Here is a 12789-nt window from a genome sequence, read left to right as displayed (position 1 = left end):
GGCATCAAAGGGTTGGGAACTTCACCGGTTGGACATGAACAACACTTTCTTGAATGGGGATTTGGAAAAAGATGTGTACATGAACATACCTCCTAGTTTTCCCAAACAACCACAAAATAAAGTTTGCAAGTTACACAAGTCTTTATATGGGCTTAAACAGGCCTCACGCTACTGGTATGAGAAGTTTGCAACTGTATTGACAAACATTGGACTCAACCAGCCCACAAGAAATTACTCCCTCTTTACACTAAATCGAGATGAATCATTCGTTGTGGTTTTGGTGTATGTTGATGACCTAGTCATAACCGGAAATGATCCATCCCGCATACATGATCTCAAGCAACACCTCCATGATTGTTTCTCGTTGAAAGACCTAGGCCCACTCAAATATTTCTTGGGCTTGGAAATTACACACAACAGTTCTAGAATTTTTATATGTCAGAATAAATATGCTTTGGACATCATCTCTGATACAGGGATGGAGAATTGTAAACCTGCATCACATCCTATGGAGCATCAACAACACTTTGTTGATAACAATAGTCCACTGTTGGATGATCCAAGTCAGTATAGGTGATTCGTGGGTTGGTTAGTCTACTTAACCATCACCAGGTCAGAACTCAGTTTTCTAATACATATATTGACCCAATTCTTGAGCAAACCACGCACAGAGCATATGGAGGCTACTAAAAGAATGGTCAAATTCATCAAAAACAATCCTAATCATGGAATATTCTTTTCAGCAAATAATATGATGCTACTCCGAAACTATTGTGATTCTAATTGGGCCTCTTGCCCATTAGCTCAGAGCTCCACTACAGGTTATGTTGTGTTACTTGGTAGTTCCATCATTTCATGAAAAACTAAGAAGCTGTCATCCATGTCACGCTCATCTTTGGAAGCTGAATATTGGGCCATGGTTGTTGCCACTAGTGAGCTATTATGGCTTAAATGCCTACTCCACGACTTAAACATTTCCATTTCTAAGCCTATGGAACTTTTCTGTGGCAGTCAGTCAGCCATACACATTGCTATGAATCCCGTCTTCCACGAGCGCACAAAGCATAACGATATTGATTGTCATTTTGTGCGTGAACATGTTCAAGATAAGACCATATAGCTCCGACATATTTCTACCAAGTGTCAGCCAGCCGACCTTTTCACTAAAATATTGGGCACATAACAATCCTCTCATCTCATGCCCAAGTTGGGCATAATAGATGCTCCAACTTGAGGGGGGAATTTTGGAGATTAGCCGTCTACCATCCAAGTTTGTTGGACAACTGGATAGTTAGTCAAGTTGTTGTAGGTTCTAACCATTTTGTTAGTCAAACATACTGTCAAGACTCATCGCATCGCAAATGATATCTCATCGCAATATTTGTATATATATACTTGTTACCCCCGAATCAATGAATATAAAGAATTCCTTTTCCTTTGCTCCCTATTTTGATACCAAAGCAATTGACTTGTAGTTAGAAGTTCTCTGAAGAAAAGTATCATGGATGTTTACACAATGTCGTATTGCATTACCAATGTCTGCTATGAAAAGTAACTGCCACATTGCCACCATGTCATCCACAACCTTTCCTATATACGGACATTTCACAAACAATGACATTTCAAGCCCAACGAATGCTTTTAGAAAATGAAAGCCTCATGAAAGACTTTGGATAGGGTAGTTGCAAGGTTCTTAGAAGCTGAATTCATTGACCCCGATTCAGCTATACGATGACTTGGAGATATAAATTCCCTTTACAAGAGTTGCATAGAAATAACACACAACAAAAGCAACAAGCTTAGTTATTGAGATTTTCCAGAGGGATTATAGTTGATAAGGGAAACTTTTGGGTCCTAATATCAATAAAAGTAATACTTTCAATAAAATTTCAAAAATATGTGAACTTTTTAAAAATAATATCAAATAAAGGCAAAAACATTGTTCATCTTCTTCTTCTTGAAGATCATTCATCAGCGCCACCACCCACCACCACCTCCGGCAATGTCTTCGCCTCCGCCTCCAGAGGTTCTTAGAGTGACGCTGCAGAAACCCCCAATCAATGACAATGTCCCAGTATGTGCTTCTTGCTGCTGAAATGGCTGAAGTCGTCATTGCCAAGATTTTCCAAATTTCTACCTTTTGCAGGCTATAAGCCATTCTCATGACGACGGCCACAATCGTCGATAAGAACTTGAGCGCATTGTATGCTTGCATTCGGTCTTTTTCTTCGTAAAAGCGTCAACCACACTAATTAAATTTAAATATATAGCTTCAGAATGTCAAGTGTCGTCGCCCGCCAGCATTATATTGTGATTAGAAAACATAAGGAAGCTATTGATGATGATTCTGCAAGTTCAACTAATATATATTGAGACAACAATAACCTACCTGAAAGAAGCAACACCAGTATGGAATTATGGCCATAATGCAATAGAAAGTGTTGTAAATGCTGCTGACGTTGCATTTGTGTCCATTCTTTTCGTAGTTTCCCCAGCCATAGTAGCAGATGTACAGCTCCAGGCTTCTGATTGCTTGGACTTGTCAAAACAAGCATAACAACATATGTACCACTCATTAATTAACCAACCGACCAGAAGATGTTGTTACAGTACTACTGTTTTAGATATCAAACCTGGCTGGTTAGCTGGTCGGCCAACAAAAAATCTGGGAGGGTAACCTGTAAAAGAAAAGAAAACTATCAAACACATCGATGAATCATTATCATGAACCAAGCAATCTTTGGTGTATACAAGTTTTCTTATTGGGTATATACCTTGTAGAGGGGAGCACAGAGGCAGTGGAATGCACACTGGAGTAGGAAGAAGGTGGATGGGGAGGCATTATCGAAGGTGGACGGAGGCATTATCGAAGGTAGGCGGAGGCATTGCCAGAGGTTGCCGGAGGTGGTGGTAGGCGGCGGCCCTGATGAATGACGTGCAAGAGAAACAAGATGAATAGTGTTTTTGCCTTTATTTAATATTATTTTTAAAAAGTTAATATATTTTTGAATTTTTATTAAAAATATTACTTTTATTGATATTAGTCCCCAAAAGTTGCCCTTATTAGTTATAATCCCTTTTCCAAAACAAGAACATCGGGACTTTTCTTTTTAACATCTTGTGTAGCACAAAACGTAACCTTTTGAATCAAATTTGTGAAGCCCCCAAGTGTCGACTCGTCCGTCCACCCCGCAACCATGCATGTCGACCATGATGATATGTAAACCATCACTAGATAGAATTAAACCACTGATAGAAACTCTTGGTCTCCACTCCTGTAGTGGGATTGAGAAGCATTCCTTACTCAGACGGGATTCATGTACTATCTTACTGCTGGTGCTGGAAAAAAGGCTTGCATCATTATCATCATCATCATCACTCTCCCTAGTCCCTAACCCTACTTGCAGCATTAGAAATTGTTGTATGGATCTGTAGTTCCAGACTTCCAATTTCTTGATCACCATCCCACTTCTAATCCACCTTGACAGATCACTACACAAAGATATATGCAAACTATTTTCGTGTACACCCTCCCAAGATCTAAGGGTGTTAATGGACCGATTTTAGATTGGACTGGATTGGACCTGGTACATTTATAATGGACTCGACTGGATCGGATTCAACCAAATCCAGTCCAATTGACACCCCTACCAAGATCCTTTATACATCAGCATCCGCAGAGCCTAATTCAGATACCCGTAGTACTGGTTGACTTCAATAAAAAATTGGAAAGCAAGACAGTTCCTAGCTTCAAGACTAGAAAGACATCTACTCAAGACCTTTGTTTGGTTTGCAGCTTCCAACTCAACGAGTTGAGTTGATTCCCTCCAACTGAAGTTAATAATTCATTTGTTAGTTTCAGATGTTCCCTCAAGAATGAACATACTGCCCGAGCCAGAGGAGAAGAATGCAGAGGTGACAAGTTTTTAAAAGCAATGGATATATTTTGACCAACTGATACAGAGAGAGGCATTAAAGGGAGAGTGAACAACTGTACGTAGGACAGCCTCAACTCCTTTCTTCTCAATAAATATACGACATGTGTTAGCATTCTGAAGTATTGTTTCTATAATATATACGGGCAATATGAGTTGCTAACACATTCAGGAAGAAATAGTTCGATATTGACAAGTGGACCCTCAGAAGACAGTTTCGCCATCTGTTCAGGAGCGGAGTATGGTAATGTTCAAAGCAACTGACTTGTAAACTCAAATGTGGAAAAGGGTACCGCTTCTATCTAGTCATTGATTCCAAAACTGTGACTCTGTGACTGGATATGTAGAGTTGCATTGTGTGTGATTGAAAGGCAAACCCATTTGTGAATGGAAGTTGCAGAGCTGCAGGGTCGCAGAGTTGCAATGTGTGACTGCAGAGCTGCAGAGTTGCAATGTATATGTGGAGAAAGTCACCACTTCTATCTAGTCACCGCTAACTTATTCAGTTGCCGGAGAAGCCAAATTAAATGGCGTTTTCAGCAAATACAGGAGGCATATTCCGGTAAGACAGGGAAACTTTTATGGCCGAAGGCGGTGTTTTCATTTACGGCCTTTGTCTGACAAAGGGAAATGATGAAATAAAATATGGAGATGAACTCTACACCATGGAAGCCCCCTGAAAGGAGAAGGTGAACAAGGGATGGTCTGAATAAATCTCAAAAAACATACGAGCTCCTTAGAGAAATTGGGATTAAAAACTTTTATGAGAAGATGCAAGAAAGGATATTTTAGAAATTTCAAAACAATATATCAATCACGTTAATGTAAAGTCAGTGTGACACTAAGGAAAGTTTTGGACAATTGTAAGAAAACTTAGGGATGGTTTAAGACTATGTAATCAATAGGGGTATAGTTAGTCAATAGAAATTTGCCCTTATCAAAATTCTGAAATTCGTGGGGTTTTGATTATCAAAATTCTTTGAGTATCATGTATTTTTCCTTTTAGTAGTATTATTTATTTATCTGTATATTTTTGTGAGAGTGGGGCACCCAAAACTTGATGCATATGCAAAGCAACAATTTGATATTTATTATCATGGGTGAGCAATTAATTATGTATAATAGTGCATAAGGGTGGCCATGAGTCGAGTTCTTCATGAGCTATTTGAGTTTGGCTCGTAAAAAGTTCGGCTCGGCTCGGTTTCAACCGAACTCGAGCCTAATTTACAGGCTCGTTTATTAATCGAGCCGAACTCAAACAGCTACATAATAATAATAATAATAATAATAATAATAATAATAATAATAATAATAATAATAACAATAATAATAATTTTATTTTTATATATAATAATAACTAATTATTATAATTCTTAATCTTTAAATATCAAATAAAAAATATTATATATATAATTTTTATTTTTATCAAACATTTTTCTCAAGTCGAGCTTGATCCGAGCTTTTGTCTCGAGTCGAGATCGAGTTCAAGGTTCTAGTTCGAATAGCTAGCTATTCGGCTCGACTAGGCTCGAATGCACCCCTATTAGTGCATCTGTTGAGAGTACCGACCTCAAACTTGACATTGATTCTGCCAATCAATTGGTATCATAAGAAAAAGAATGTTTGTATTCTTCTTGGTCATCTTTTAAATCATTTCTTTTCTGAAGGGGGTTTTACTCAAGGTTTGTTCATTTTTTTATAAATAGGGTAGGTAAACTGATAGGTCCCATGGAAAAAATAAATATGCGTTTGTTTTTTTATATTAATTCGTGCTTCAAAAAATAACAATTCTCTAGCAATTCATTTACTTAGGGAAATAATACTCTCCTCGGACTTAGATGAATTACTGACCTACGCATGCTGAAAATCACTAATATGTGATGAGATATTGTCATTTCAATAATGTCATTTTTTTTTATGATGAGACAATTTTGTACACCATTACTTGGGGAATAAAATAATATTAGTAAGTGCCTTTATCCGGACAAGTATTTCCCGAAAAACACTTGCCCAAATAAATGCATTTACCCAGATAAGACATTTATCGAGACACAAACGAGGCCTAAGTTGAAAGATTGATATTCAGGTAGGGGAATGTCCAACATGACAATAAAAATTAATGGTGGTTTTATATATGCATTTGTTTTTGTTGTTAGAGAGGATGAGATTGATGATTATATTATTTATATTATTTTAATGGACCCTCTAAAGAGGATTTAGCCACAGCAGCATATGGTATTTTAAACATAAGTTGTCACCAGTGAAGCATATTTTCATAGTTTGACTATGATATTGGAAAAACTTGTAACCATTGAACCAGTATCATCAAAAGTGACTACCAATCAATTGGTATTTATCAAAATTCACAAGGTTTTTATTGGTCAACGCCTTTTTAATATCATGTCTTTTCGATAGCATAGATTTTCTCATATTTTAAACATTTTATAAAAATGGTGTTTTCCAAATTACAATTTGAGCCTTTGATTAGAGTGAAATAGTGGATAATATTAGGGGTGTTAATGGACCAGTTTTGGATTGGAACCATTTAAATCAAAATTAATTGGACCAACAAGACATATTGAATTGGACCAATCCAGACTTAATGATCCAAAGTATTTATTGGATCGGATTGGACCTGATCCATCTATAATAAAATTTATATTGGATTGAGCCAGCATCTGACCCATTGATATAAGATAAGAATATAAGTGTCAGTGGACCACGTTTGAGTTAGAATCAATCCCAACTAAAATGAATTTAAACAGATTAGATGGTCCAAACATTGAATTGGCCCAGTCCAAAATGGTCTAAAATATTAATTGGATTGGATAGGACATGTCCATTTGTAATGAACTCACATTGGACTGAATAGGATTAGACCAAATCCAGTCCGATTGACTTCCATAGATAATATCAAGAAAAAATCCAATTAAAGAGTAAAATGTCTTTAGTTCCTTGTTCAAGGCGCCACGTTACAGGACCAGGTTGGATCAACCCATGTATCCAAAATTGACCTAATAATCTAAAAAACCAAAATGCTAAAAAATAAAAATCAATAACAAACATAAAAAATGCAGAAAGAAATAAAAACAAAAAAAAAAAACAAAAATTATACATTTCGGGAAAAAAAAAAGCAAAAACCGCAAGCAAAACACAAAAAAAATAATGAAGTAATGCTATTTTACTAATGTGATGTGTTGTTGATTTTACAAACAAAACTGGTGTTTTGTTTTATTGGGATATTGCAATAAAATGCTACAAGCCTGATGTTAGAAAAAGGTATCAACAGATTTTGGTCAAAAAGCGATTTTGGGGTGAAAAGGAGACCGATTTCTGATTTTTCCGGTCCAATTTTGAAAACACTGATTGTAACCTACAACAAAAGTGAGGAATATTAATTTCAACAGTGATCAACCCTTTTCTTATGAGAACCCTATATTTAATTAGTCGGTAGATATAGACCTGCAAGTTCCTCCAGTGTAGAAGAATTTCGATAAAGAAACAGCACAAATCCACTCAAATATCTAAATCCTAAGGTTCAGTTTGAAAGGAGTACAAATGCAAATATGTACAGCGCAAATACATACAAAATGATACAAAATATAAGGTTTTGCACTCTACATATTTGCATTTGTACTCCAAACTCAGCCTAAGTGAGTGCGTCATTCCTGCTTGTGTATCCCCATTAAAGTCATTTTGCTCCATGTATTTTGTTGGTAATAATGTGGATTGAGTATGGGAAACTATTGTGGGTCCATTTGGTTTGCAGTCTGAATTGGAATTAGAATCAAGATTTAAGTCTTTTGGAATTAAAATCAGAATCAGAATGGTCTATTTCCATAGTCTGTTTGTTTTATATAAAAATTGGAATGGAAATTGAAATCAGCTGGAATGGGATGGGGAATGTCATTTCATCAGAAATGGGCATGGGATTCTGATTCCGCCCAACCAAACAGTTAGAATTGGAATGGACTGATTCCAGACCCCTATTCCGGTGAACCAATTGGGGCCTAAGTACCAAAGAGGTAATGCCTCTTTATGAATCATATATAACTTGTCTACTTTGTTTGACGGTGAAAAGCGAAAATAGGTTAATGTTGATCGACAACTGGTATCTCCTTTGCAAAGTTCTTATTCACCAATAAAGTTATCATGCATGTTCATTGGTTTTAAAAAACAACCCAGAAATAGAATCGTTTTGGCCACCAGTTCTTGGGTGAAATGGTCCAACCATATAGTCAAAATCCTAATTGAACAGTTTTAGGATCCAAAACTAGACCCAGAGTCATGACCAATTCCTAAGTCAACTAGTCCGAGCCTTTGGTCTGGTCTTCAAAACCATGACCAGTCATGTTCTTCACCCGTGGTTCGTCCTAGCAAAGCTCTCTTGTCCATCCAGAGGTGTTGAAACAACCATGGTTTTTAAAAATGATCTGGAGATTGAACCGGTCAGGGGTCTGGTTACCGGGTCGACGGACTGACTGTTCTAACAAAAATAAAATAAAAAAATAATAAAAACGATCAAAACTGTTCAAACGATTAACTGTCTGGGTCAGCAGATTACTGACCAAAATCGACGGTTTTAGGCAAATTTTTTATTTTGAAAAAAAACCAAAACCGGCCACCTAACCAATTCCCGATTTTTCCAGTCCAACTGTTCGATCTAATCCGATTTTGAAAACCATGGAAATAACAAGACCGAAGAGATCACTAGCAATTGGTTTATCGGTCCAAAACAGGGCACTAATGGGTGATTTCCCTCCACAAGGCTCTCCCATTGAGCGGTGACAAGAGTAAGAGATAAGGAATCAGTGAATGGTACGGTTTTCCCTAGCTCTCATGAGTGATGACCAAAGTATCTGGAACGACAAAAAGACCCATTAGCTCTTGATTAGTGTTTGTAAATTATCATTGATTTTCTCCATGTCTCACTTCTGTTGCCTAGACCATTCACGTCATGCTAATTACGATAAAATTTAATCTAACATTATCAGGCTAATTAATTAATTGGTCTACTTAAACTTTTCCCCTCCATTGATCATGATAGCCGGGAATTTTTCATAGGGAGAATCAATGACGGTTCAGTCAAAATTACTGTCGGGATAAGTATGTCAATTTACAGGCGGGCGTTGATGCATAAAATGTGAGTTGTTGACCTTCTGAATGTATGTTTATACCAGAAGGGAATGACATCGAGAATTTTTATCAAGTTACAAATTAAGTTATGAAATACGAAGCCATGCATGACAATAATTTTTTTTTTTAAGAGTTGATTAATGTTCTACAAAGTGTAAAGTTGATTGTTATGTACAAGGCGCACTAACATATACATATGGGAACTCTTCCAATACAAATGTCAAAATATAATCACAAAACCCATCTCTAACCAAAGTAAGCATGCAAGAACCAGACCTGCAGAGATCGAGCCCAATTAACCTCCAAAGTTGGGGCAAGTGTGTTTTTTCTCCTGGAAATCAAGGGAAAAGAAAAGATTTGATTAGTTGAATTAATATTAGGGGTTTGTAGCTAGCCTAATGGACATATATAGTGAATAGACAGAGACGCGCGACAGAGACTCACAGTTAGCAGCATTAAGGATAAGATTCCAATCTACATCGACTGCGAGTGTATATTAAATATCCATCACATCCCTGCTTGCACAACCAAGAGAGAGTAGTTATTTTCCAAAAAGTCTGAGGATGCAAGCATGTCGCCGAGCACCCCAAGTTCTGAATTTTCACTCCAATCTTCCATTGCTCCACTGAGCATCTTGCAGGCCCCATGCCGTCTCCCCACCATCACAAGCTCGAAGTCAGCCTTTAGAGATCGAATTAGAAGCAGAGCTTGCTCCACATCATTCACAACCTCTTCGCGGAACACTGCACAGTCATTGTAGATGTTCTTGAGTCTAAATTCGTGTAGGACTGATTCGTCGAGCTGCTTTTCCCCCTCATTATCGTTGCCGTCGTCGGATATTTGAAACCTTATGACGGTGACACTCAATCCGGGGTGGGCGGACATCCGACTGCACAGTGCTAGTGTCTCACGATCATCTGGTCCGCCAAAGAAGATGAAAAGCACGCTGTAAGAGAAGTGTCCACGCACCACAAGACGACAACATTTGTAACCCTGACCCACAAGGAGGCCGACGGAGCAAGGTGCACCGGCGAGTACGTTCTGGTTAAGGTTAGAGAAGGCAGTTCCACCCCCTGCACCCACATTGGTGTCGTTCCCTTGGAATGGCAACAGAATTAGAGAAGCCCTGTTATCATGAGCTATCTTACAAATATCCTCGTGCATGGTTTTGTAGGGGGCGATGATGGTGAAAGGACGAAAGCCGACAGTCCCATGGGAGCAGTCTGAGTACTTTCTGAAGGCACTCATGATAAGATCGGAGGTAGTTAGCTTTCGGGATTCACACCTATAAATGGTGCTAGGATCGGCTACCAAAGCAAGAGATCGACCGACCAACTTAACCAGGTGGAGCACATAGATGTATATGGGGCTTTCCGAGGTTGGATGGAAAGCTTCGATGAAGGAGATGTTGTCGTTAACATTTCTGTCGTCGTGGAGGCAAGCGACGATTCGAAGCTCATGGTTGGGTCGTGCGTTTTGGATTGTTCCCGCTGCGTGTGTGGCGAAGTACCTTGGGGGCTTGTAGAGGCTTGTGAGCAACGGCGTTGTTAAGGCTGTGACCAAGAGGTCGTTCAGTACGAATATAGTAAAGCATTCGTCGTCGATCACCTGCGCGCATTAAGCATTAATTAATTAAAAGGGATTAAACAAACAATCAATCAATTAAAGGGATTAAAATTAAGAATTTACAAGGGTATCAATTATATGCATAGGCCCGCCTGCCGGCCTCAGTGCCTCACCTTAGAAATTCTCCACATCCGGAACGCGCTTACGTTGATGATGCCCCTGGTATTCAACATAAGAGCCAGGCACAGCGAATGTTGAGCGTTGAGGTTGCAAGGTAACATAGTGCCTATCAGCTTCCCAACGCGTCCGATGAAAATGATGAATTCCAGAACTGCCAAATTCTTAACATTCCGTATCTTGAAAATATTGAAGAACAAGCCACATCGAAGAAAGAAGAAGGGAAGAAGAATCTCTCCCAGGATGATTTCAGTCCTTTCCACTACGGTCACCCCCAGTGTTGAGCCCTCGGGTATAATTACCCCAAGGGCAAAAGCCCCACTCATAGCAGTGATACCTATGACGTCGCCGATGAATCCAGTCACCAACACTCCCAGCAGTATAATCACGATGGAAGACTGACCAACCGCATTTCCCTCGGGAGTTTTCCTAATAATCCCTACAATTCCCGACCGTAGCACGTAGATTGTACAAACGAGAAATGCAGCCACGGACACGATTGCCGAAATTGCGCTCACCAAGTTTTTCTGCCGGAAAACGGTAGTGCCTGTTATGAAGGACCATGACACCATGTCGTTCACTATTGCACAGGACATTGCAAGCTTGCCCAATTCAGAGGTCAGCAGATTCAGCTCATCCATTACATGAGCAATAGCTGGGAAGGAACTCATTGCCCAAGTTAGAGACAATAATACGAGAAACCATGGATCCAACGGTACCAAGATGTATGAGCGTAGGTAGTGCAGGCAAAATGTTATGAGCATGAAAGGAATTACAAAGTTTGACAGACCGATCTTCAATGCATTTCTATTGGGCTTCAATATTAAATTTGTTTCCATCTTCACACCGACCAAGAAGTACATGTACAGCATCGCTAACTCAGATAATGTATTCAATACCGCTTCTTTGGTTTCATCGTACACCAGTCTCTCAAGAGTCTCACTCTGCCCTAACACCGTCGGCCCCAACATTATACCACTCTTTACCAGTTACCACCAAAGAAATTTTTATATATTAGAACAGGAGACCCAGGAGCAAGAAAACCAAACCATACAACATATTATATTTATTTATATATTAATTAATTAAAGGCAGGGTGAATGTTAGACAAAATAAAGATGAGAATTAATGTATGCAGCAAATATATATCAACAGAAAAAAAAAAAATACTTACGAGGAAACTTGCAATGAATTTGGGTTGCTTAAGAGGTTTGATGACAATGTGGATTAGACGGCTGACCAGCACAACTATGAAAATTTGAAAAATCGAGATAGGTACGACGTAATTCAGAGGATTGTCTCCAGACCAAATCCCTCTAGAGTTGATGTTTAAATTTTCCGATTTACACGCCTCATTCATTGATGTCAAATTCAATGGAAGGTTGGGTGGTTGATTCTGATTCTGGGAGCTCATCTTCTCTCTCTCTCTCTCTCTCCCTCCCTCCTTTTGTCCGTGGGCGAAGGATAGGCCTTCACAACGAGGAGGAGGAAAAGGGGGGCGGCAGGCGGCGGTGGTGGTGGTGGTGGTGGAGGAGGAGGAGAAGAGGGAGTCACCGTCACGGGAGAGAGAGAGAGATGGGGATGGATGGTTAGCGTGGTCCAAGGGCCCCAAACACTTTGAACGTGTCGTAAAAGCACTCTCCACCGGATCTGCTGCTGGTGATGAGCTCATGACCATTAGTCCTTATTTTCGTTGAAAACATTTTTAAAGACAAAAGAATACTATAGTGTTCCCCTCTCCCGAGGCGTGAGAGAGTTATAAATGGTGGTGTCGTGGCAGGGTGCAACAAAATCATAAATAAAAGGTGTGGGATTTGAAACAGGAAGAGTGAATGATGGATAGGGGCAAGGAGGTAAATTGAAAAGGCAAAGATAAAATCTCCAAAGGATCATTGTAAAGGGTAATAAGGTAAATGAGGAAAATTGAATGGATAAGGGAGAAAGAAGATGAGGATTGGATTGGGATGGAAATAGG

General features: G+C 39.0%; 1 protein-coding gene across 2 annotated transcripts; it reads right to left on the bottom strand.

Annotated features, from left to right (window-relative positions):
* Positions 1-9175: 9175 nt before the first annotated feature.
* On the bottom strand, positions 9176-12502 carry LOC148868592 (cation/H(+) antiporter 15-like). Of its 2 annotated transcripts, XR_016106968.1 has the most exons (4): positions 11989-12501; positions 10811-11794; positions 9516-10679; positions 9176-9402 (listed from the first exon to the last, which is right to left on the bottom strand). XR_016106968.1 is itself a non-coding variant. In XM_088968585.1 (3 exons), exons 1-3 carry the CDS (start codon positions 12490-12492, stop codon positions 9579-9581), a joined length of 2589 nt encoding a protein of 862 aa, XP_088824711.1. In that variant the 5' UTR covers positions 12493-12502; the 3' UTR covers positions 9512-9578. The 2 variants fall into 2 exon arrangements, 1 of the variants encoding a protein (XP_088824711.1); XM_088968585.1 differs by lacking the exon at positions 9176-9402 and having other exon boundaries at positions 9512-10679; positions 11989-12502.
* Positions 12503-12789: the final 287 nt, after the last annotated feature.

Source organism: Nelumbo lutea, chromosome 2, assembly GCF_056320005.1.
Source record: "Nelumbo lutea isolate HS-2025 chromosome 2, American lotus-T2T, whole genome shotgun sequence".
Taxonomy (NCBI): Eukaryota; Viridiplantae; Streptophyta; class Magnoliopsida; order Proteales; family Nelumbonaceae; genus Nelumbo; species Nelumbo lutea.
The sequence above is the reverse complement of the archived record's forward strand: the minus strand, read 5'-3'. Positions and strand labels throughout refer to the sequence as shown.

What these genes read in the sequence shown, in the direction of transcription:
- LOC148868592 (XM_088968585.1), bottom strand. Translation starts at nt 12,492, where the DNA reads ATGGTCATGAGCTCATCACCAGCAGCAGATCCGGTGGAGAGTGCTTTT. An exon ending in AATTCATTGCAAGTTTCCTC is followed by an intron (nt 11,795 to 11,988) that starts GTAAGTATTTTT and finishes TAACTGGTAAAG; the next exon opens with AGTGGTATAATGTTGGGGCC. An exon ending in GGATGTGGAGAATTTCTAAG is followed by an intron (nt 10,680 to 10,810) that starts GTGAGGCACTGA and finishes TAATGCGCGCAG; the next exon opens with GTGATCGACGACGAATGCTT.